Consider the following 22002-nt stretch of genomic DNA (forward strand, 5'->3'; position numbering starts at 1 on the left):
CCAGGCAGGAGGTCTCGAGGAAGACAAAAGAGAAGATCTATGGATGTAGTGAGAGAGGATATGAAGGTAGTTGTTGTGAGAGAGGAGGATAGGGTTAGATGGAGAAGGTTGATTTGCTGCGGCGACCCCTAGAGGGAAAAGCCGAAAGCAGAAGAAGATATACAGTTATATATATATATATATATATACAATACCAAACACGCAAAAAAAATGATTGAAGCATTTCATTTAATACAAATTGAATTGTATTAAATACACACAATTGAATTGTGTGGGCTGCATTGTTGCCAGTGTTATCAGGTTTCATTCCTTCAGTTCTACCCTGCAAAACATAACATTCGAGACACAGCTGCCAGTGAAGAATACTGTAGGTGAGGGCAGCCAGTCTCTCATGTAGAGGCTAGTAATGCTGGCTTTTTATGCCAGAATTTTGTGTCAGAAGCTTGTGAATTGTCTGCACAGTAATGCAATATTTTGAATTTTCAAGCGAGAACTGAAAACTTTGTCTACCTGTGCTGCCTAAAATAAATAGTCAAATATGATGTATATAAAAAACCCATGGATGTTTCATTTTATTATTCAGCTTCTCTGTAAACTTAGCTGCCATAATGACAAGGAAGACACTATTTTGCTGAGTTTTGCTACATTGTCGATCGACAGTGTCTGCTGTTTAGGAGACAGTCTGTGTTTTTATAGCCGGTGTTCATATTTCACCTCTAAATCTAAATTGGGAAAATAATACAGTCTCCTCTATGCTGTTTCCATTTCCTGAGATAAGAGCTCTGTAAATTGAAATCAACAATATGTTTCCTGACGGCTGCAGCTTGGTAAACACAATGACAATAAGGGATCTAAAACACATGGCAAAGAAATTAAAACAGGGAATATTTTACCACATGCAGAAATACCTTTGTATGGTTATTTTAATATTTAAGTGTTAGAAGGGAATTTAGTATTTCAAATCCATTAAGTTTTACTTACCACATCTATTAGCTGAGCGATGGAGAGACCAAAGTGAACCAGCACTGTGTCCGTTGTGTTTTCCACTGGTCTGGAATGTTTATTGTAATTGACAAAGAGGTCCTTGAGCAGTCTCTCTTCAGCATGGGCCCGAGGTCTGATTTGGAAACAAACTGATTGGAGGAAATTAGAAATGGGGGATATCAAGTTTTAGTATATGTGTTGATGTATGATATGCACTTACATGAAGCAGATGGTAACGTCTGTGTGTGTGTGTGTCTGTGTGTCTGTGTTCAGGGCAATTTCTGTTTAGACTAGGCAATGTTGAATCTATTTCCTAAATAGGATTTAGTGGATAAAGCCATGCCTCAGTAAAGAATCCACTGTTGTAGCTACAGAGTGTAATATTAAGGAGTGTGACCTCTATTATACACAGGTGGCTTATGGTTACATTATACCATATGAGGCCATGGGACACATACAGTGGAGGGAGATGAGGCGAGGAAAGAAAAGAAGGATGAATCGGAATATGAGGACATCAGTCGTGTCTCTGAAAGACGTGCTGATGGAGCGGTCTGTCTAGATGTCTCACACCCCCACCCTCTGCCTCTGGTACTGCTGGTGCAATGGAACAACTCAATCACATCCCTCGCCCTTTAGAACCAGCTCGTATCGCACTGAGGATGACCTAACGAGGTCTTGGAACAATTAAAGGGATGGGGTTTGTTCCAAAGCTCATGCAACACAATGTCCTTTGTATTTCAGTCCTTTTTTCTTATCCAATTTGGCATTTCTATATTCTGGTCATTCATCATAGAAGGTTTTTTTTCTGCTGGCTCCACTGATTTGTCATTATGGTCAGCAGGACTGCATATTTCTAGTTCTGTTACCTTTATATTTTTCACTGGTTATTATGAAAAAATGTTAATTTCAAGAGGCGCTCAAGTCCATATTGTTATTGCCCAATCGTACTTGGAGTCAGATGATTTCACGAGAACGGGTTGTAGTTATTTTATTTGATCTATAGTGTATCTGTTATTTCAGCCATCTATCCATCTATCTACATATTATTTTTCTGACTTTGTCTTCTTGAAATTGGGATTTAGATGTTATTAGGTTTTGGACCTTCCTGTCAGGTCTCCTTACTTACTCAGTCAAAGCTGATCTGCTGTCCTTCATTTAGCTGAATTTTTTACCTCAATTTCTAAGGCCTCAGAATCAATATGTTATTGAATGGATGGATAATTTTCTGGTTGTTTTTCCTCCTCTTAACCCAAGAAATTGTTTGACATTTCCAGACAAAATAACCTTGAGATGTCTCTGCCTTTTCAGATGAGTGAAGCTAACACAAGAACCTATGTTTAATCACTTCAACACCATATCTGGTGACTGGAGGTGATATTAAATGAATGGATGTTCCAATAGATTTGAAAGCAGCCTTGATACTAATGGGCTTAAATGGAAACACTAACAGGGTCCCATGGTTTGGACAGTGGCTTTGGTCACAACATTATATGTGCAGAAGAGAAAAGGTTATTGTTGTTTGAGTGAGTCTGTTTTATGTTTTAGGGAACAATGAAGGTACAGGCAGAAACCATAATAAAGGCTACAACTATTCATACCTATTCAAAGGGAAACTGGTTGAGCATTTAAGGGTTAAAAAGGCTCTACATTTGTTCCTTTATATCTGAGAATATTCAGATCTTGATTATCATTGGTGGTGTGAGTCAATTCTCTCACGATTCTTTTATGTGGACAAAGAAATTTCAATGTGGTCAAAACTTTAAAAATGAAATGTAATCTTAATAACATATATTGAATAAAATAATACTCTGTACATTCCGTTTTAAAAGCCATGGGCAAATAGCGTAATCTTGGTTAGTAGTAGAGTTACCAGACCTAGTTCTGTCTCTGTTTGATATATGTATTCTTCTAGGCCAATAATGCAGGAGCAGCAAATATCAGTTAGTATTCCTCATGTTATTTGTAGAGCGAGACTTGCTTGTTACCAGGTCACTAAGCAACAGTGGTGGCTGTTACCACCCTATAATGAAAACTGTAAAACTATAACAGAGTCCTGTTCAGAGTTCCGAGGGTTGTGTTTTATTCAATTGCTGTACTAGTCATCTTTTAGAAAAAAAAAAAAAAGAAAAAAAAACAATTTTAAAGGAACAAGACATACAGTAATCTCCCACTGAACACAAAAATAAATAGATACATAAAGTGGTAATCCATTGGGCACCAAGTAAAATTTTCAAGAAATGAAATGGAGGAGCGAAATGATTCATTACTGTCTTTCTATTTTGTTACTGCTTACAAATGGTGTCCCTCCCCCTTTGCAAAGTAATATATTTGCCACATTTGAATAATGAAAAAATTATCATAGGTTCAAACCTCCACCTGAAACAACCCCCATTGAGCTAGAACTACATTGAGAAAGAAAATTAGATAACTTAAAGTTTTAACACTCTGTCTCAAATCTGTCAGTTCATTTCACCAAAAATTAACTCATTAATATAGACCAACTAATACATTTTTGACCCAGGTCTTTCACATTTGAACATTATTCTTAATGTCCCTTATTGTAATAAAAAAATAGCTTTACCTTGTGGAGGAAGAATGAACAAAAGCAAGCTCAAACATTTGTATGTATCCATTGTGCCTCCACTAGTATCCAAGTGTATGAGAAAAACCCCTAAACCTGCCAAGACTTCAGGGCAGGATGTCAGTCATTCCAAGAGCTGATAAAAACTGAAAATACTGTATTGCAGCTTCACTAAAAGAAAGAAAATGTCTTCGTGACTTTCAGGTGAGATTGGTAAGCTAGAAGTTGAAGTCCTCTCATTTAGTGTCATCCAGTGACCTGGGGTTCTTCCTATTCCGTCTGCCCATCTCTTTAGTTACCCCACTGTCCAAATCTGTATTTGCAAACATTAGAAACTACAGATCCAACAAATGAAAGTCCCTTCTCACCTCTCTAGAATCCTCATCTAAGTGAGCCAGATCCCTCTCTTTACCGCCCTCCCTGTCTGTATCACTCCCTCCGTGGGTCTCATCTCCCCGCCTCCTCACTTCATCTCTCTCTGTCTCTTACTCTCTTTTTCCCTCTCTCTCTCTCTCTCTCTCTCGCGCTCTCAAGCTCTCTCTTACACACACACACAAACACACACACACACACACACACACACACACACAATTACATACATACATGCATGTACACACCCTGGCACACACCCCATTCTCCTTTCACATCCTCCTCTTTCACCCCTACTAATTTTCTTTCCTGGCTATTCCCCTTTATTATTTTTTTCGTGAAACGCTGAACTTTTTTATACAGGAAAGACAGAATTCCTGGTGAAATGTTCCCTGCGCTATACGCAGTAAAACATTTGTATGTGTATCCATGTGTTTTTGCAGGCTATTTGTATGTGAGATGTATTGCAGTACATGCAGAATACGTGAATACTCATCATAGTCATGCCTGGTACCACATCCAGTGACTGACAGAATCTCTCGATGCTCTTCAGTCTCCTTTCTGTCCAGTGTAACCGAAGCATAGCATCACTGTAACCCCAGCACCCTTTATCATTTCCTCTCCTTTGCCCGTTTAATAACCCCTGACCCTCACCTGCTGTCAAATATTTTCCCACCTAATGTGGAATGAAAACTGCAACCATGTCAACTCATCTCCCCAAGAATCTCCACATCGGCAGAGTTTTTTTTCCAAGGCCTGCTAATTATTGTTGCAATTTTTTTAATTTTTGGTTTATTTTTATATTTCTCTGTCACTACTAAGGTCTGATGATACCAGGAATGGCAAGGTAAGGGAACAGACTTAAAAACATCCTTGACATGAAGAGTCATGTTACATGTAAAGTAGCTGTGGCAGAAGCCGGCCTTTGACTCCACAGCAGTCCCACCTGACCGCGTTGTATGATAAACTACAGGAGAAAACTGTTCAGGCACAGATATATTTTCCCACAGCAGAGGTCTTTGTTGGATATTTTCCTTTCAGTACAGTATGAACCCACAGAGAAAAACCTCCACAGTGTAAACATCAATATTTTTCCAATCAAAGACAGCTATCAGCTGATACAGTGATGACTAATAGTGACTTGACAGAGATTCTTCTCACCAGTGTGCCAAAAAAGCACAGATGTACATTCTTGCCATCAGAGATTTGATGGTTTATTCGTCAGTTGAATTATTGACAAGAGTCCAACTATAATTTGTAAGTGGAATATATCAGTTTGGGATGGGGTAGTGGGGGTGTACTGGAAGAGCAGATTTAACTTTCAGAGAAAGGAAAAGGGTACAGAAATTAAGACTATTACAGCCTCATGCTAGATGTATGTAATTGTCACTCGCGCCTGCATTTAGACACACTATAATGTTTCTCTATGGATGTATTAGATGAGGCAAAACAGCTGTATATTTGAATGGTGAGGGAGTATACAAAGTAGCACTGTTCCCCTCTTGCAGCATCCTCCTCAATAATTTAACTTGCCCTGAAATTGAAAGGCTTTGCCTGTTTCCAAGCAGGCAGGTGACCTCTGCCTAAGAGAAAGTCAATGTGCTACTCTGACGTGCGTCTGTCAGTCCATCACTCTTGTCCGGCAGTTTCTTTGAGGACTAATTTTTATTTGATACTGAAGTATAATAATCACTGGATAGATTTTCTATCTTATGGTGTCTGGGAGACGAATATCTTTGTAATCTCCTGACCTTTAATTTAGTTCATGTGAAAATATCGAACAAATACACAAACATTTTGAAGATCCATTCTCATGAGGAATATTAATATTAATTACTTTTGTGGCTCCTAACCTTTTCTCCAGCATCATCCACCAGTTTCACACTCAGGATCTTTGAAATCATATGTCTTGACAAGTGTTAGATGGATTACAGTTATATTATGACTTCCTCCAAAAAACTCAATCTTGGTGATCAGGTCCACATTTTCATTTGACTGAAATCCAAGGATTTGATCAAATACCTGTTATATATGTCTCATTAGAAAGCAGCAGATAGTGATCATGCTGTTGATAGTGTCGGCAAGAAAACATTGCAGATGATTATGCCACATCCATGTCGCTAAGGAAATGTAGGGATTACACATAATGAAGATCTTTGCTCCAGGAAAAAACAGAAAGAAAAAAGTGATATAGTAGTGAAATGTTGAGTAGCTCAGAGTGCAGTGTGAGGACTCCGTAAAGATATTAGCTTCAGTATTTCATAGGTTCATTCTTTCTAGTTAGTCAGATAAAAAAAAATATACATGATTGTGTAAATTGAAAATTTTACAAACACACGCACGCACGCACGCACGCACGCACGCACGCACGCACGCACGCACGCACGCACGCACGCACACACGCACACACGCACACACGCACACACACACACACACACACACACACACACACACACACACACACACACACACACACACACACACACACACACACACACGAAGGACTGAAAGACAAGACTGAACCAAAATAAAATCTCAACTAATTACACAGCACCAGGTATGTGAACCACAAGAGGGCAGGCAGGGAGCTGTCCAGAGCAGGGCCAGACTGGTAATTATTGATTGATTAACTGACAGGACACAGATAATCAGATGAACAGAAAAAATAAAAACTGAAGACAGCCAAAAGAAAATTGTACATTGACTAAAACATAGCAAAGTAGAACTGGATATGATGTAAAAATACAAGAAATGGTGCATTGCAAAGCCACAGATGGCACACTAGGAGAGTTCCAAATGCAATACAGTGATTAATAAGCATACAGAAAAGTAAAAATGTGACTGTAATAAGTATTTGCAGTCCATACATCTTTTAGTGTACATATACAGTATATGGTGTGTATGTTTATATGTATATATATATATATATATATATATATATATATATACACACGAGCCAGCTTTATGGCTGAACTGTCCACTTTTCTGTTGACAATCACCTTTTACATGCTGTAAAAAAGAGGACTAAGATCTGATATTTCCCTTTCCTGAGGGTCACTCAAGAGCAAGGAGGTCAGAGACATTTCTCATTTCTACCTCTTAACCTCCAACTGTAAACAAACACAGTACTAATCAATATTTCTTCGTTCAGACCGAAAATGTTTTTTTTTGTTTGTTTGTTCTTTTGTTTATTTGAACCCATGTTCTGTTACCTATGTCCCCCATTATGATTGGTTTATTCTTTAACTGGAAATGAAAAATAATGAAATCCTGTGGTGTAACAAAATGTGTAACAGAAAAAAAAAAAATTACTTTAATAGAAGCATCCTTGTGATGTATCCTAATTGAAGCTTTTCTCTTTCTTTCTTTTTTTTCTTTTATTTTGTCCATCTCTGGTTTCAACATCAACTTTGTCCCTGTGGTGACATTTTGCCGATACTGATGACAGGAATTTCTTTCAGTATGTCATTCTTCAGTTGCTTGTTCCGGTAGAATTTAAGATCTGAATGAAAAATATCTCAAGGTTTGAACTGATTTGTTTGGAGTTAGGGTAAAGCTGTCCATAAAAATAGAATTAACAGAAGCTAAGTCTATGTCACAATAGTATCCAAGTGATGAAAACTCTGGTTGGATAACCAAAGCAACTGTTCATAACAGTTTACTGCTTGGTTGCCTTTATTTCATCCTATGTTTCCTGACTTCTGCACTCTGTAGCAATACTGTGTCAGTTTTTTTACCAAAGTGGATGAATGGATGGCTGGAAGAGTCTGGCACTTCATTGACGTCAGAATCAAACACTGCTGGATTGCTGGTCACATTCAATTTTCAGATTCTAGTCATCGCTGACATAATATTTGATTCGCTTACGCAAGAATGACTCTTCGATATCTACCTTAACAATAAACACCAGCTTTTCAGCTTGTAATGAGTCGACACCCTCCCAAATCTAGATTAATAAACTCACTGTCTGCTTCTGCATTGTCATTCTCCCTGCACTTACGAAAGTCCAGGAGAGATGGAGCTTGGAGACACAAGGAGAAAAAACATAATGTACCCGAATGAGAATGACTTGCTTTTATATACTGTGGCGATGTGAAAGGCTTGTCTTTGCAGCACAGTGACACTTGATACTATATCTGTATTCTGTATACACAGACCAAATTAAATGCTTAAGACATAAAAGTATGTTTAAATACTGTTAAGCATTCACTCGATCAATAATCTAATCACGTTTAATCTTATCTCTTGTAAAAAATGAACCTCACTTCCATGAACAATCAGGTAATTTATAGGGTTTTCTTTCAGTCATTTTAGTTTTACTAAAATAACACAAAATCTGCATGCATCTTTTTTGTCAAAACTTAGAGGGGAAAAATCAGCACAAGATTTTGAATATCTGGACGTTACAGTTGGTGATACATAAAGATATGGAGAAGCGATTGTCTTTCTCCATATGCCAATGTTTTTGGCCAAAAATATGCAAATACACCTTTGAGCATGAATTGTTACTTCCTGAGCAGAGAGATTACTTCTTTGTCCTCTGTTTGACAACAGAATCCTCCAACTGCCTTATGTTCCCCGCTGATAAGTAAGAAAAAGACTTTCAAGAGGACCTTTGTAACTCTAGGGATTCTGTACATTCTGACAGAAACACTGACTTTTCACCCTCACAATCTATCCCACCTAATTTAAAGAGCGGAAATTGGAAAATGAAATTCAGAAAAACAAATACACAGCAAATACACAGGAAAATGTCTAGAAATAGGTGAAATTGAGAAGCTGAGTCAACTTTAAAGGCACACTATGCTTCTTGTCTCAGATTAACTGCCACTTTTTTCCTTATTTGAACAGATTACTGATGAGATATCTTTCCAAATCACCCGCACGAGCTAGAAAGTTTCATGCTGTAATTTTACCATGTGGGACAACCAATAAGCTTTATCTTGGAATTTGCTGGTGCATTTTGCATAGCAACTGCTCTACCATTTCCAGAGGCAATTTAAAAAACACAAGCTCCCTGAAGCATTTAATGACTTTGATGGTTTATTTGCTTTAAAAGATAAACAAGACAGACATTAAAAATTCCACAGAGAAATATCTGTTTAAGACTGATCACCAAGGAGACCAAAGCAGCTGATTCTGTTGTCTGCGTTCTCCAACTCTAGATATAGTCATTTCTCTTTACGGAAGGCATTATCCTGGCAAATATTTCCATGGTAGACTACAAAACAAATATCCCATTCATATTTTGCAGCATTGTAGTATTTGTACCACATCAGACCCAACCTCATATTATTTACAAGTACAGACTAATGGCCAAGCTCACATGCAAGTCACCATCAGGAACAATTTTGTATTCAGTGTCTTGCTCACCTTGACATATTAAAAGCAGGAGCTGGGGATTGAATGGCCGACCATCTGATTGGACCTTTAAATGTTAGCATTAGCATTCAGCTTACAATGACCAAACTATGAAATTAAGGACATTGTACTTACTATTCTTCACTAATTACTGTGAAAAGAAGTTATTGATATTTGTCCCTTTCTGGGATATGTCATGCATTTGAATTTTTTTTGCAATCCCAAGGATTAACAGCACTGATTAGTTGTTGTTTTTCAACTACAGTGGGGCAAAAAGGTATTTAGTCAACCACCAATTGTGAAAGTTCTCCCTCTTAAAAAGATGAGAGAGGCCTGTAACTTTCATTAGAGGTACACTTACACAATGAGAGACACAAAGAGAAAAAGAAAATACAGAAAATCACATTGTCTGATTTTGAAAGAATTCATTTGCAAATTATGGTGGAAAATAAGTATTTGGTCAATAACAAAAGTTCATCTCAATACTTGGGTTATGTACCCTTTGTTGGCAATTACAGAGGTCAAATGTTTTCTGCAAATCTTCACAAGGTTTTCCCACACTTGCTGGAATTTTGGACCAATCTACCATGCAGATCTCTAAAGCAGTGATGTTTTGGAGCTGTAGCTGGGCAACACAGACTTTCAACTGAGATCTGGAGACTGCCTAGGCCACTCCAGGAACTTGAAATGCTTCTTACAAAGCCACTCCTTCATTGCCCGGTGGTGTGTTTGGGATCGTCGTCATGCCGAAAGACCCAGCCATGTTTCATCTTCATTAAGGATTTCTCTCAAAATTCATTCTTTTCATCACACGCGTCAGTTGTCCTGGCCCCTTTGCAGAAAAACAGCCCCAATGCATGATGTTTCCACCTCCATGTTTTACAGTAGGTATGGTATGTTATTTGGATGGACCTCGGCATTCTTTCTCCTCCAAACATGACAAGTTGAGTTTTTAACCAACTCTTTTGGTTTCATCTCACCATAGGTCATTCTCAAAAATTGTCCCAATCGACATGTACTGGCTTAAGCAGGGGGACACTTTTGGATCTGAAGGATTTAAGTCCCTGGCCGTGTAGTGTGTTACTGATGGTAGCCTTTGTTACTTAGGTCCCAGCTTTCTGCAGGTCATTTACCAGGTCCCCCATGTAGCCTGGATTTGACCCCATGGGGTGAGATCTTGCATGGAGCCCAGATTGAGGGAGATTATCAGTGGACTTGTAAGTCTTCCATTTTCTAATACTTGCTCCTGCATGTTGATTTCTTCACACCGGGCTGTTTACCTATTGCAGAGTCAGTCTACCCAGCCTGGTGCAGGTCTACAATTTTGTTTCCGGTGTTTGCTCTTTGGTCTTGGCCGTAGTGGAATTTGGAGTGTGACTGTTTTTGGTTTTGGACAAGTGTCTTTTATATTGATAACCAGTTCAAACAGGTGCCATTTATACAGGTAATGTGTTGAGGACAGAGGAGCCTCTTAAAGAAGTTACAGGGCTGTGAGAGCCAGAAATCTTGTTTGTTTGTGGGTGACAAAATATTTATTTTAGTGTCAAATTTATCAATGAATTCATTAAAAATCCTACAATGTGATTTCCTGGATTCTTTCCCCCCATTCTGTCTCTCATAGTTGACGTGTACCTGTGATGAAAATTACAGGTCTCTCTCGTCTTTTTAAGAGGGAAAACTTGCACAACTGGTGGCTGACTAAATACTTTTTTGCTCCACTGTAAATGAGAAATTTTAAAGGACTTTTGAACAAGTATCCATCAAGCAGCATGGAATTATTGAAAAACCTTATCGGTATCGCAAAAGTATAGTTACATATAAAGTTGACAGTGGCCATTATCGAGGAAAAAATTAAGGAGCTCTTCAGGAAATGGTTTCAGTAAGGCATGATGTGAATTCATGTCTGGGTTTGTCCATGCTTGACAATATTAAAATTTTGAGAAACTGGAGGCATAAGAAGCTGTCAAGTTCAATTTTTGCTACCTACCACAAAATTGATTACCTAAAACCTCTTTCCTTTAGTGTGTGTTGTTTTTGCATATTTAAAGGATATTTCATTTCTTTTTCTGTCAAGCTTTTCATCATGCAATACATTAAAAATTGTACACAAAATACCCAAATTCAAGCAACATCAGAATAAAATTAAGGAACTAATCATCTCTCAACTTATTGATCTGAACATATTCTTTGTCTTACCAATTTAGCCAGAGAGAATTTTCGTGTTCATCCATTCCTTTCAGTCATTCCAACTTCCTGACACCCTATTTGACCTTGAGAAACAACAACAGAAAAAAACCTAACTAAAATGATTTCCTCTCAATAGTGCAACAGTCTACTGCATGTCCATGTGCCCATAAACAACATTCTAGGATTAATGTCTTATATCGAAAGATCGAGTGTGGCCTGTGAATAGCTACACATATAGTACATGTATATGACAATAGTTGGAGGGTGAGTATGGATTTAATGTTAATCAGACAACACTCAGTAGTTGCCCAGGGAATTGAATTATATGTAAGAATAGTGGAATTATTGATGAGCTCCCAGTGACGTGTGTATGTGTGTGTGTCTGTGTGCATCTGTGTATGTGTGTGTGTGTGTGTGTGTGTGTGTGTGTGTGCGCGTTATTGATCACATCAGTGAGAATGTTCTTACTGAAGCCGGACCCTGTGAGGATCGCTTCCCTGAGCAGCCCCGGGATCCATGATCATTGGGTCAGCTAAATCTCAACACAGTTTGCCTCACTGACTCACACAGCTTTCTTTGCTACTCTTTCATGCAGATGCATCTACCTCCAGACACACAACCTCCCCCTAGCCCACACATTCAGCCCATGCATGCATAAACACTCTCCCTGGTAGATTGTCATAAACAACTGTCAGTCAAAACTTGCTGCTTCTCCATGGGGCTCGGGTTGCCTTAGCTCCACTTTTCCTGGATTATTCCTTTAGTGTAAGAGGGTTTCGGAATTACTCGACTCAGTGAATACCTAAAATTTATTGATCTGTCAGGCTAAAATATAGTTTTGGCCAGCGTGCTTTTAGAAGGGAGTCACATTGGATGGATTTACCACTCTGCAGCAGTGTAGACAGATGTAGAAGCCACTGTGAACGCTGTGGGAAAAAGACAAATATTGACAGAACTAGATGGCAACCAACATCGTATCTGCATCAGGGATAAGCTGACATGGTCAGTGAACAGGATCCTCGAGCATTTACAGGGAAACACCATCTGTTAGCCACATGCCAGTGATGTCTGTTGATCTTGCTGATGAAAGCTGCACAAACCTGATGATGATGATCCTAACCCCCATGAGATACAGTAATGACAACTTAGATGTCCTCTCACACCAGCAGATGTCACATGTAAGCCAGAAACTGAGGCTGCTTTTAAGCAGGATTAACGGGCAGTCATTCAGGTGCAAATCCTCATTGTTAAATCAATAGTTACAAAATCGTTAAACTAAATGATGCAATGTCCAGGGATGGTGGTCATGCCTGTATGTTGACAATCCTGCTGATATTAGAAAGACTCTTGATATGTTATTACAGAGCCATTTCATCTGTATTACAATTGATGACATAAGTTAAAATAATACTGCTCCATTAATATTTGATACTGAAATGTAATTGATGGTTAACATATATGAGATGATATCACACAGGGAATAAAACATTTATTACATAGTCCTGCAATTTGATGTAGGTTGCATGGGAAATATGGTAGATGATTTATTCATAAGGGCTTATTGTTGAATACAAAGCTACAAAACTATCAATGCTATGTTAAATTTTGTCCGCAACATGGTGGCAGCTTAAAACCGTGTCCATCCACAAACAACTGGTGGAGACCTGAAGGAAAGGTATTGATTTTAATGAATATTATGACATCACAGTGACATCTCTCTGGATATTATCTCCCTCAGTTTTACCACATCAGATGGACAAACAATCAGCAAACATCGACAACTTTCGCAATGACTGTAATCATGGGACGCAAAAAACCAATACTAATCAATGCTACATATGGTCATCTTCATGACATGCTGTAAATTCACAAACGTGCCTTCTGTGACAATATCAGATAAAGATTGTTTGAGTTACACAGATGGTAACCATTAGCCTAAAATCTGACCTTTTCTACATGAGGTCAGCATCTATCTATGGATGGTCAGCATGTGAAGCTTAATTATGATAGATCTCTGATTTTAAAATGAACATTTTTATGGGCCAGCTCTTCAGTGCTGTACCACATACCAAGCATAGCAATCAATGTTGACCTGACATTGAAAACTCCTGACCTTACATCAAATCACACAAATAGTGGATATCAATGTTGTTCCCCTCTTCATTGTTGCAAACCTGCCTGTTTTGTTGCTCATCTCACAGCCTGCTGATCAATCATTCAGCTGTGCTCTCAACCCTACCTTCACTCCTGCTAGGCTTCTGTTTTTTCTTGCCATCTTCCTCACCTCAATCTGTCTTTACTTCACCTATGTTGTCTCGCAGATTAGTCAGGGGTCTGTGATTGATTGATTTCTTTTTCAGTCCACACAAACATCTGTACCAAATGTGGAAAAATTGGAGGTGGGGGGGCACAGCTGTCATGAGTGGAAATACTTGTAAACTACTATAACAGAGAGGTAAAATGACGTGTGTGTTTGGCCTAAAAAGAAACTGCATGTGTGTGTGTGTGTGTGTGTGTGTGTGTGTGTGTGTGTGTGTTAAAGCAGTCATTGCCTTCAATCTTTGGACAGTCGCCTGTCCTCAATGTTCATCATTGTCAACAGCTACTGCTGTCCCAACTTAAACCACTTTGCTGGCCTGTTCACTTCAAACCACTTACTTATCCTGATCATGATTAATTAACACGATCTTGCAAAGAAAAACATAGTCTGTTCTTTTCTTTTGACACTCATTGCTCAAAAATAATTTCAAAACATAACAGCTTTCACATGTACCCAGCCATGTCCTATCCCTTATTCTTGCAAGAATAGCTATTTTGTCTGCAGCTTCATTATTCTCTACTCACAAATGCCTTCATACCACAAATTTTACACAAATAATATCTTTTATACTCTGTGCGGGGTTCTGCAGGCTACAGTCGCACAAAAAAATGTGCGTTTCTTTTTATTTTCATGAGCTAATGATGTAGCAGAAGAATCTGGGCAGATCATAGATTAACTTATCAACCCTATCTTATTGAATCTCTAAGTGCATTTCAAATCATCCTCATCCCACAAAGAATGGAACTTCATTTTATCAGAAAATAACAATGGAAAATAACAAGAAAGCACATCGCATTGATACACTTCATTACAATGAATTATTCCATATTATCAGTTTTTCCTCACTTGAACTTCACTCAGTGGAAAGATTGCAGTTGTTCATACAAATTGTTAATACCTGATTTGGAGCTTTATCATCCACAGTGTACTTACACTGGTTTTCATTACATTGACATGTGCATACAAGATTATAATTGCAACTCATATTGCTGTCGCCATGTAGCCAAATCAATAAAGCATATATATACTTTTAAGCACTCCAGGATGTTATTGGAATAATGGATATCCCAGAAAATCATTCATCCCTTTAATGATCATTGTTTCTTAAGTTCAGTTTACTTGGATGTTTTTAATTGGAACTGTTTTTCACATAGGACCCATGCTGGGCTTGATTAACTTGATAGTCACCTGGGGTTTAAGCTCATACAGTTAAATTGGTCGCTATACTGAGTGGGCAGAGCAGAATTTAATTCAAGTTAATTACCGTACACAAAAGAGTCTTGCATCATAATCCTCTACTGCCACAGCTGACTCAGTGTTTTCTATACAAGGACACATGGTGCACTATTAATTACAGTTGAAATGCACACAGAGGAGGCAAACTTATTCAACACCATTGTTAACTTTTCACATTTAATGCATGATAAGAAGAAAAATACATGTGGGGTTATCTAGGGAGTGGAATACGCAAGAAACACAGAGTACCTTGATATGATACTAAATCATGGGATGTCTGTGACTGTGGAAGGGGAAAGTGACCTCCACCCAGGTCAGTGCCATATAATGTCCTGCCTCACCACTGCAATGATATTGAAAAATTAAGACAAATATGTGTTTTGATCTGGCTCATGCTCAACCCCTCAGCCAGTTACATTTTGCATAATCCAGTTGTCAGGGTCCAGCATCAAACTGATGTCATCAGAAATCGTTATTTCCAGATTCAGTGTGGCAGCACAAAAACTACAACAGCAGCTCGGGTATTCATGCATATCTGGAAATATTTCAGATCTTTCGCCTATGTGTCTTTATTGCCTCATAATTGAATAAACCAGTCAGACAGTAATATAACCATAAATCAAATTCCAATATTTTTCAGGTAGTACATCACAGTGATAAATGTTTATTCCAAGCCTATTCAATGATATGGCAGTACAAGAAATGTGGTGGGAATATGGTGAAGTCCCACGTGTGTTAGTAAAGGCAGCTGAGAAGGCTTCTCAGGGGTACAACGCAGGGAGCCAAATTTTCTTTGATTTTCTTTCATAAAACAGCCATTCCTGGCATCATACTGTCACCAGATCAAAACCCAATTACAAAACTTTGAAAGCTCTTTTTTGTCTTCAACATGTCTGACCATCCTTTCCAACATAATTGAATGCTGGACACGTGAGGAAAGGTATTCTTCCCTCCAGCAGTTTGACCACATCCAAACAGGATCAGTGCAGTGATGTGGATATGTCACTTTCAGAAAGAGGATACAATGAAATGAGGCTGTATGACGAATCATTTTTGTAGTTCTTCAGGTCATATTGTACAGCTTTAGAAAAGTCAACTTTCATTCTTTTCACAACAGGTACAGACAGTCTGATGCGAGTTTGATGCAAAAATGCTACACGGTGAAGATATGTATATGACGACCAAAAAATGAGACTTGATCAATTTCCTTCACATAAAGGTGATAAATTACCATTCTAACAGTGTGGCTGCAATCCAGTAACTGCAAATATCCTCATTCATACACCAGCATGTGGTTATGACAATGGACCCAAGGATTTCTTACAAAACACAACCTTATAATTATTAGGAAAGATATCTAAGACAATTCCCCCCATTGAGATAGGATGTGTTTTCGAAGTGCTCCATTAATCCACATTTCAAAGGTTGAAGGAAATTTCGTTTTCCATTTGAGGAGTATCAATTGTTTTGCTATGGAAGTGCCTAAAGCTATTTCATCCTCTGCCCTGCGGCTGAAATGGGCATTGGTCGTAGTTATTCAAACTATTGTAGCAATAGCAAATGGTCTTATGGGCATTTTTGCAACATTGGAATTTTTTAAATGCTGTTTGAAGGTGTGTAGTTTCAGGCAAAATGAAAACATACAGGGGGGAGAAAAAGTATTTGATACACTGCTGATTTTGCATCTTTTCCCACTTAAAGCATGTGGAGGTCTGTCAATTTTATCATAGGTACTCTTTAACTGTGAGTGACGGAATCTAAAAAAAAAAATCAAGAAAAACACATTGTATGGTTTTATAAGTAATTAATTTGCTTTTTATTGCATAAAATAAGTATTTGATACATCAAAAAATCAGAACTTAGTATTTGGCACAGACACCTTTGTTGGCAATTCCAGAGATCAGACGTCTCCTGTAGGTCTTGACTAGGTTTACACACACTGCAGCAGGGATTTTGGCCCACTCCTCCATGCAGATCTTCTCCAGGTCCTTCAGGTTTAAGAAAGTCACTGGGCAATATGGACTTTTAGCCTAATTTTCTTTTGGGTTCAGTTCTGGAGACTGGCTAGACCTTGAGATGCTCCTTACGGAACTCCTCCCCAGTTGCCTTTGCTATGTGTTAGCTATGTGTATGCTCCCCCTTCATCCTCCCCTCAATATCATGCAGTTGTCCCCTTAGAAGAAAAGCATCCCCAAAGAATGATATTTCCACCTCCGTGCTTCAATGTTGGGATGATGTTCTTGGGGTTGTACTTATCCTTCTTTTTCCTCCAAACAAGTGGAGTTTAGACCAGGTGGAGTTTAGACCAAAAAGCTCTATTTTCAACTCATCAAACCACATGACCTTCTTCTATTCCTCTACTGGGACCTTCTTCTATTCCTCTACTGGATCATCCAGATGGTCATTGGCAAACTTCACATGGGCCTGGACATGTGCTGGCTTGAGCAGAGGGACCTTGCGTGTGCTGCAGGATCTGAATCCATGATGGCGTAGTGTATTACGAATGGTTTTCTTTGAGACTGCAGTCCCAGCTCTCTTCAGATCATTGACCAGGTCCAGCCGTGTAGTTGTGGGCTGATCCCTCATCTTCCTCGTGATCATTGATGCCCCGCGAGGTGAGATCTGGCATGGAGCCCCAGACCGAGGGAGATTGACCATCATATTGAACTTCTTCTGTTTCCAATAATTGTGCAAACAGTACTTGCTGTCTCGACAAGCTGTTTGCCTATTGTTCTGTAGCCCATCCCAGCCTTGTGCAGCTCTACAATTTTCCCTGATGTCCTTATACAGCTCTGGTCTTGGCCATTGGGTGTGTGGACAAGTGTCTTTTATACAGTTAAGGAGTTTAAACCGTTGCTGTTAATACAGGTGATGAGTGGAAAACAGGTGGGCTTCTTAAAGAAATAGGTCTGTGAGAGCTGCAATTCTTACTCGTTGGTAGGTGATCAAATACTTATGTCATACAATAAGATGCAAATGAATTACTTAAAAATCCGACAATGTGGTTTTCTGGATTTTTGTTTTAGATTCCATCACTCACAGTTGAAGAGTACCTATCATAAAAATTCCAGACCTCTACATGCTTTGCAAATGGAAAAAGCTGAAGAATCAGCAGTGTATCAAATAATTGTTCTCCCCCACTGTATATGAGAGGGTAGTTGGTGGCTGCATACATGGATCACGCACAAGGTTGATTCTGAATGTGAACTCAGCAAGTCTGACTTTAGACCAATAGAGGCAATATATGACCTTGAGCTGGTTAGCCATGTGTCGCATAAGGTTTAAATGTATTCATTCATGTATTAATGTATTCTGTTTGAATGATAAAAAAAACTACAGAGCTTCATAAACCTAAAAAAAAAGGAAAAAAGAATATTTAATTTATGCATTGATAGATCTAAGGATGCAAATGGGTTGTCAATTCATTGTGGCAAATCTGATAAAATCAATAAGAAAATTTAATATATTTTGAAATTGCAAGTTATTTTTTCTCTATTGTCTCCCTATTATCTCTTTTCTCTGCAAAGACGGTAGCTCTACATCCATGAGCTTTTTCTAATGTAATTATTTTGGTACATCGTTTTGTCTTTTGTTGTCCTCAATAGAGATAAGCATACGACTGTCATAAACTATTTTCTGTCTGCCTAAAACATTGATCGGAATCTTTACTTGAACAATACCATGGCATCCCATGCAGCCCCTGTGATGTGACTGGCCAAGAGTTGGGATATGTAAATGAGACAATGACAGTGGGATGTGGGATATGGACCAATCGACTATTACAATTGGTCAGTGAGGGTTTGCGATGTGGTGTTCGGTTATTTGTGTTATTTTGTAATTGTGCTATTGAATGTTTGATATTGTTAAGACCGGGAGAGAAGTAAACAGACTCCAAAACAGCTGACACCCATTCTTCTTGTATATGTAACTACTGCCCATTTCAACTGCACTCATCCTTACAACTGCACTTTGTGAACTACACACCAAGCTGCACTCAAAAGTCTTATTGCACTGCCACTGTTCTATTGCACTGTTCATACTCATATCTATAATCATATTTATAAGAATGTTTACACTCTTCCTATCAGTACACATCCAAATGCAATTTCACTGTACAGGGAATCACGTTTATACACTGCGCATGTGACAACTTTGGATCTTGAATCTTTTGCCTATCGAATGGAGCGTCGTTGCTCTGGCGGTTAGAGCGGTTGTTCTTTGAACTGAACATACCTGGTTCAATTCATGCGCTCCTCCTCGCCAGTCGAAATGTCATCGACCGAGACACTAAATCCCTAATTGCTCTCCTGGCACAGCTCCTTAGTTGCCTTCTGCTCATGGTTTCATATATGATGGGTCAAATGCAGTGGTCAAATTTCACTGATGTTATGCTCCATGTATAACTGAATGTGACAATAAAGGTATTTCTTCTTAGTTGTCCTGTGTTCACAGGAATTTAGCATTGTCATATATAAAAAGCTAGCTGCAACCAATCAAACAATGAAATATGGCATGTTCCTTTTTTATCACAATTTTACAGTTCAGTTTTACACTTTAAACTATCAAGCCTAACTTAGCTTAGAGTCTGAAGTTGTAGTTATGAAATTCTGTGAATATATGTTTTGTGTGAACTATTTCAAAAATATTGAATTATTATTCATACCATGACGTATTCTTTCCATACGGAATACTTTCTGTATTAGCAAGGAAGTTTGGCTGCTGAGCATGAATTTTTACAGCAGGATGTTTTCCTAATAATGTAATTCCGAGGTGACAGGCTGGAATTAACAGGACGGCTCTAAAATGTCAAGTGAATTAGGCGAAATCTCCATTGCATATTAAGAGTCATTTATCTTGGCCTCGGTGAGGGGCTGGTTTGTGACACACATTCTGGACAGCCTTCCCTGTTTCCAGCAGGTTGCACCGAGCTCCTTCATCCATCAAGTCAACCTGACAACACAATGTGCCTTGAGAGCTGTTAGCCTGTGAACCATAAACAGCCACCCTGCTGGGCTTCCCTGTCTACCATCTATGACTTTTTTTTTCAAATGGTGATCCATCTACAACATTCTTAGCACAGGTTAACACTTCAACTTATGACCACCTTCTGACTTCTCAACATGGATTTCTGTCCTCCAGACACATGTGGCAATTTGTCATATGAGGACCATGGCAACACTCAAGCATCGGAAACGGAAGTACAAGAAAGTCCAGCATTGCTTGAAAAGTATCTTTAAATCTTTTATTAATGGGGGGCGAGTATCAAGCCCATTTGTCAGCAGAAAACCACTGCTCTGACATTGTTTGTTTTAACAAAGTAATATAAAGCATGACTGCATTATGGCTGTACTTACTAGTAATGATAGTGATAATGATATAATATGATATAATAATTGTGCTTTGATGAGCTCAAATGTGTTTCATATTTTTTATACTTATATAGGTTGCAATATTGGTTCCTTGATTATCTGGCTTGTCTCCACCACCATCAATTTACCACCATTTAACTTAAATTTATCTTGGTACTTTTTTAATCCAATTTTGGGGAGAGCTAATATTTATTAAAGAGAACAAAAAGAGCAATCACAAAGAGTTTAAAAAGATTATAATCTAGACTTGTTCTGCATGGAAAGTACATAAATATTTGTTGTAAATTGTTAACGATACCTGCCATATTGTCTATTGTATTTAATTTATAAGCCCATTAAGAGTTATTATGAACATATTAATTAGAATTCAGTGCTTCAGTCTAACTTGACTAATTAATTATACAAAATATTTGTTACTGTCTTAGTGTTCATAATTTATTCCATTGACTCAATTGATATTTTAAAAAAAAATGCTAATTTTGTGGTGAAAATAGGCATTTCCTTTGAATCCCTTTTGATGCAATCTGTGGTTTCATGTTTTTCAAACAAAATTCCATCCTGTGTTCACAGCACTTAAATTACTATAGCTTTTGCATTCTTCTCAATCCTATTTTTTTTGCTGTGTCTCACAACTTGCTTATGTCTCTTGTTCATCAGTGCCAAGCTTTAATTGTCTTAATAAACCTGTAACTGCACAAGCTGATGTATCTTACTGAGCTGGGGGCACAATAATATTGCTTCGCTGTACCAATCTACAGTTCCCTTTCATGTGATTGAAATGATAATATTATTTAGCACTGCTTTTATTGTCAGACTGTTGCTCAAGTAGTTTTCCCACAGCTGGAGGAACAATAAAGATAATCAGACCTCATTTTCACATCCCTCTTAATAATAGTGAAGGAAGAGCTGTCTGACTCCAGGCGACAGGGATCCCTGAAGACTGAAGGGGAAGTAATCCACTTTGCTCAGCTTTTTGGTATGTCTGTATCCAGGGGCTGTTGCAGATTTGACAGCCACTTTAATCAAAAGTTGAACACAAAGTAAATATGAAGACTGATCATTATCTGACAAATGTTTTTCCTTGTGAAGCTGTAGAACATAATGCAAATGTACCATGAGGAGGGGAAGATCAGTTTTACTTTTACTTTACAATTTCTCAAAACCATCATAACAGACAACTTGAGTACCGTAACTCACTCTGAATAAAACCAAAGTATGCTGACCAACAACCACAGTAGAGAATCTTACAGACATATGTCTCAAGACATATCTCTGACAAAATCTGCAGCTATACACTATATGGCCAAAAGTACTCGCTCACCCATCCAAGTAATTAGAATCAGGGGTTCCAATCACTTCCATGGCAACTTCCTTGGCATGCAGATTTAGGTGTTTTTACAAACATTTTTGAAAGAATGGGTCGCTCTCAGGAGCTCAGTGAATTCTAGCATGGAACTATGATCGAATGTCAAATGTGCAACAAATCCAGTTGTGAAATTTCTTTGCTCCTAAATATTCCACAGTCATCTTTAAGCTGTATTATAAGAATGTGGAAGTGTTTGGGAACGACAGCAACTTATCCATGAAGTGGTAGG

At 38.3% G+C, this 22002-nt stretch overlaps 1 protein-coding gene across 1 annotated transcript in view; it reads right to left on the minus strand.

Annotated features, from left to right (window-relative positions):
- Positions 1–22002, minus strand: part of LOC147227319 (neuronal acetylcholine receptor subunit alpha-4-like) — a 34799-nt gene that overhangs the window by 11280 nt on the left and 1517 nt on the right. Inside the window, exons 2-3 of the mRNA XM_086159999.1 lie at positions 7899–7955; positions 982–1133 (exon numbers count right to left, since the gene is read on the minus strand). Coding sequence (XP_086016125.1) covers positions 982–1133; positions 7899–7955 — 209 coding nt within the window. The remainder of the gene's footprint in view (positions 1–981; positions 1134–7898; positions 7956–22002) is intronic.

The sequence above is a fragment of the Fistularia commersonii genome, chromosome 14 (assembly GCF_037954325.1).
Source record: "Fistularia commersonii isolate RoL2024-O1a breed Wild chromosome 14, RoL_Fcom_v1.0, whole genome shotgun sequence".
NCBI lineage: Eukaryota > Metazoa > Chordata > Actinopteri > Syngnathiformes > Fistulariidae > Fistularia > Fistularia commersonii.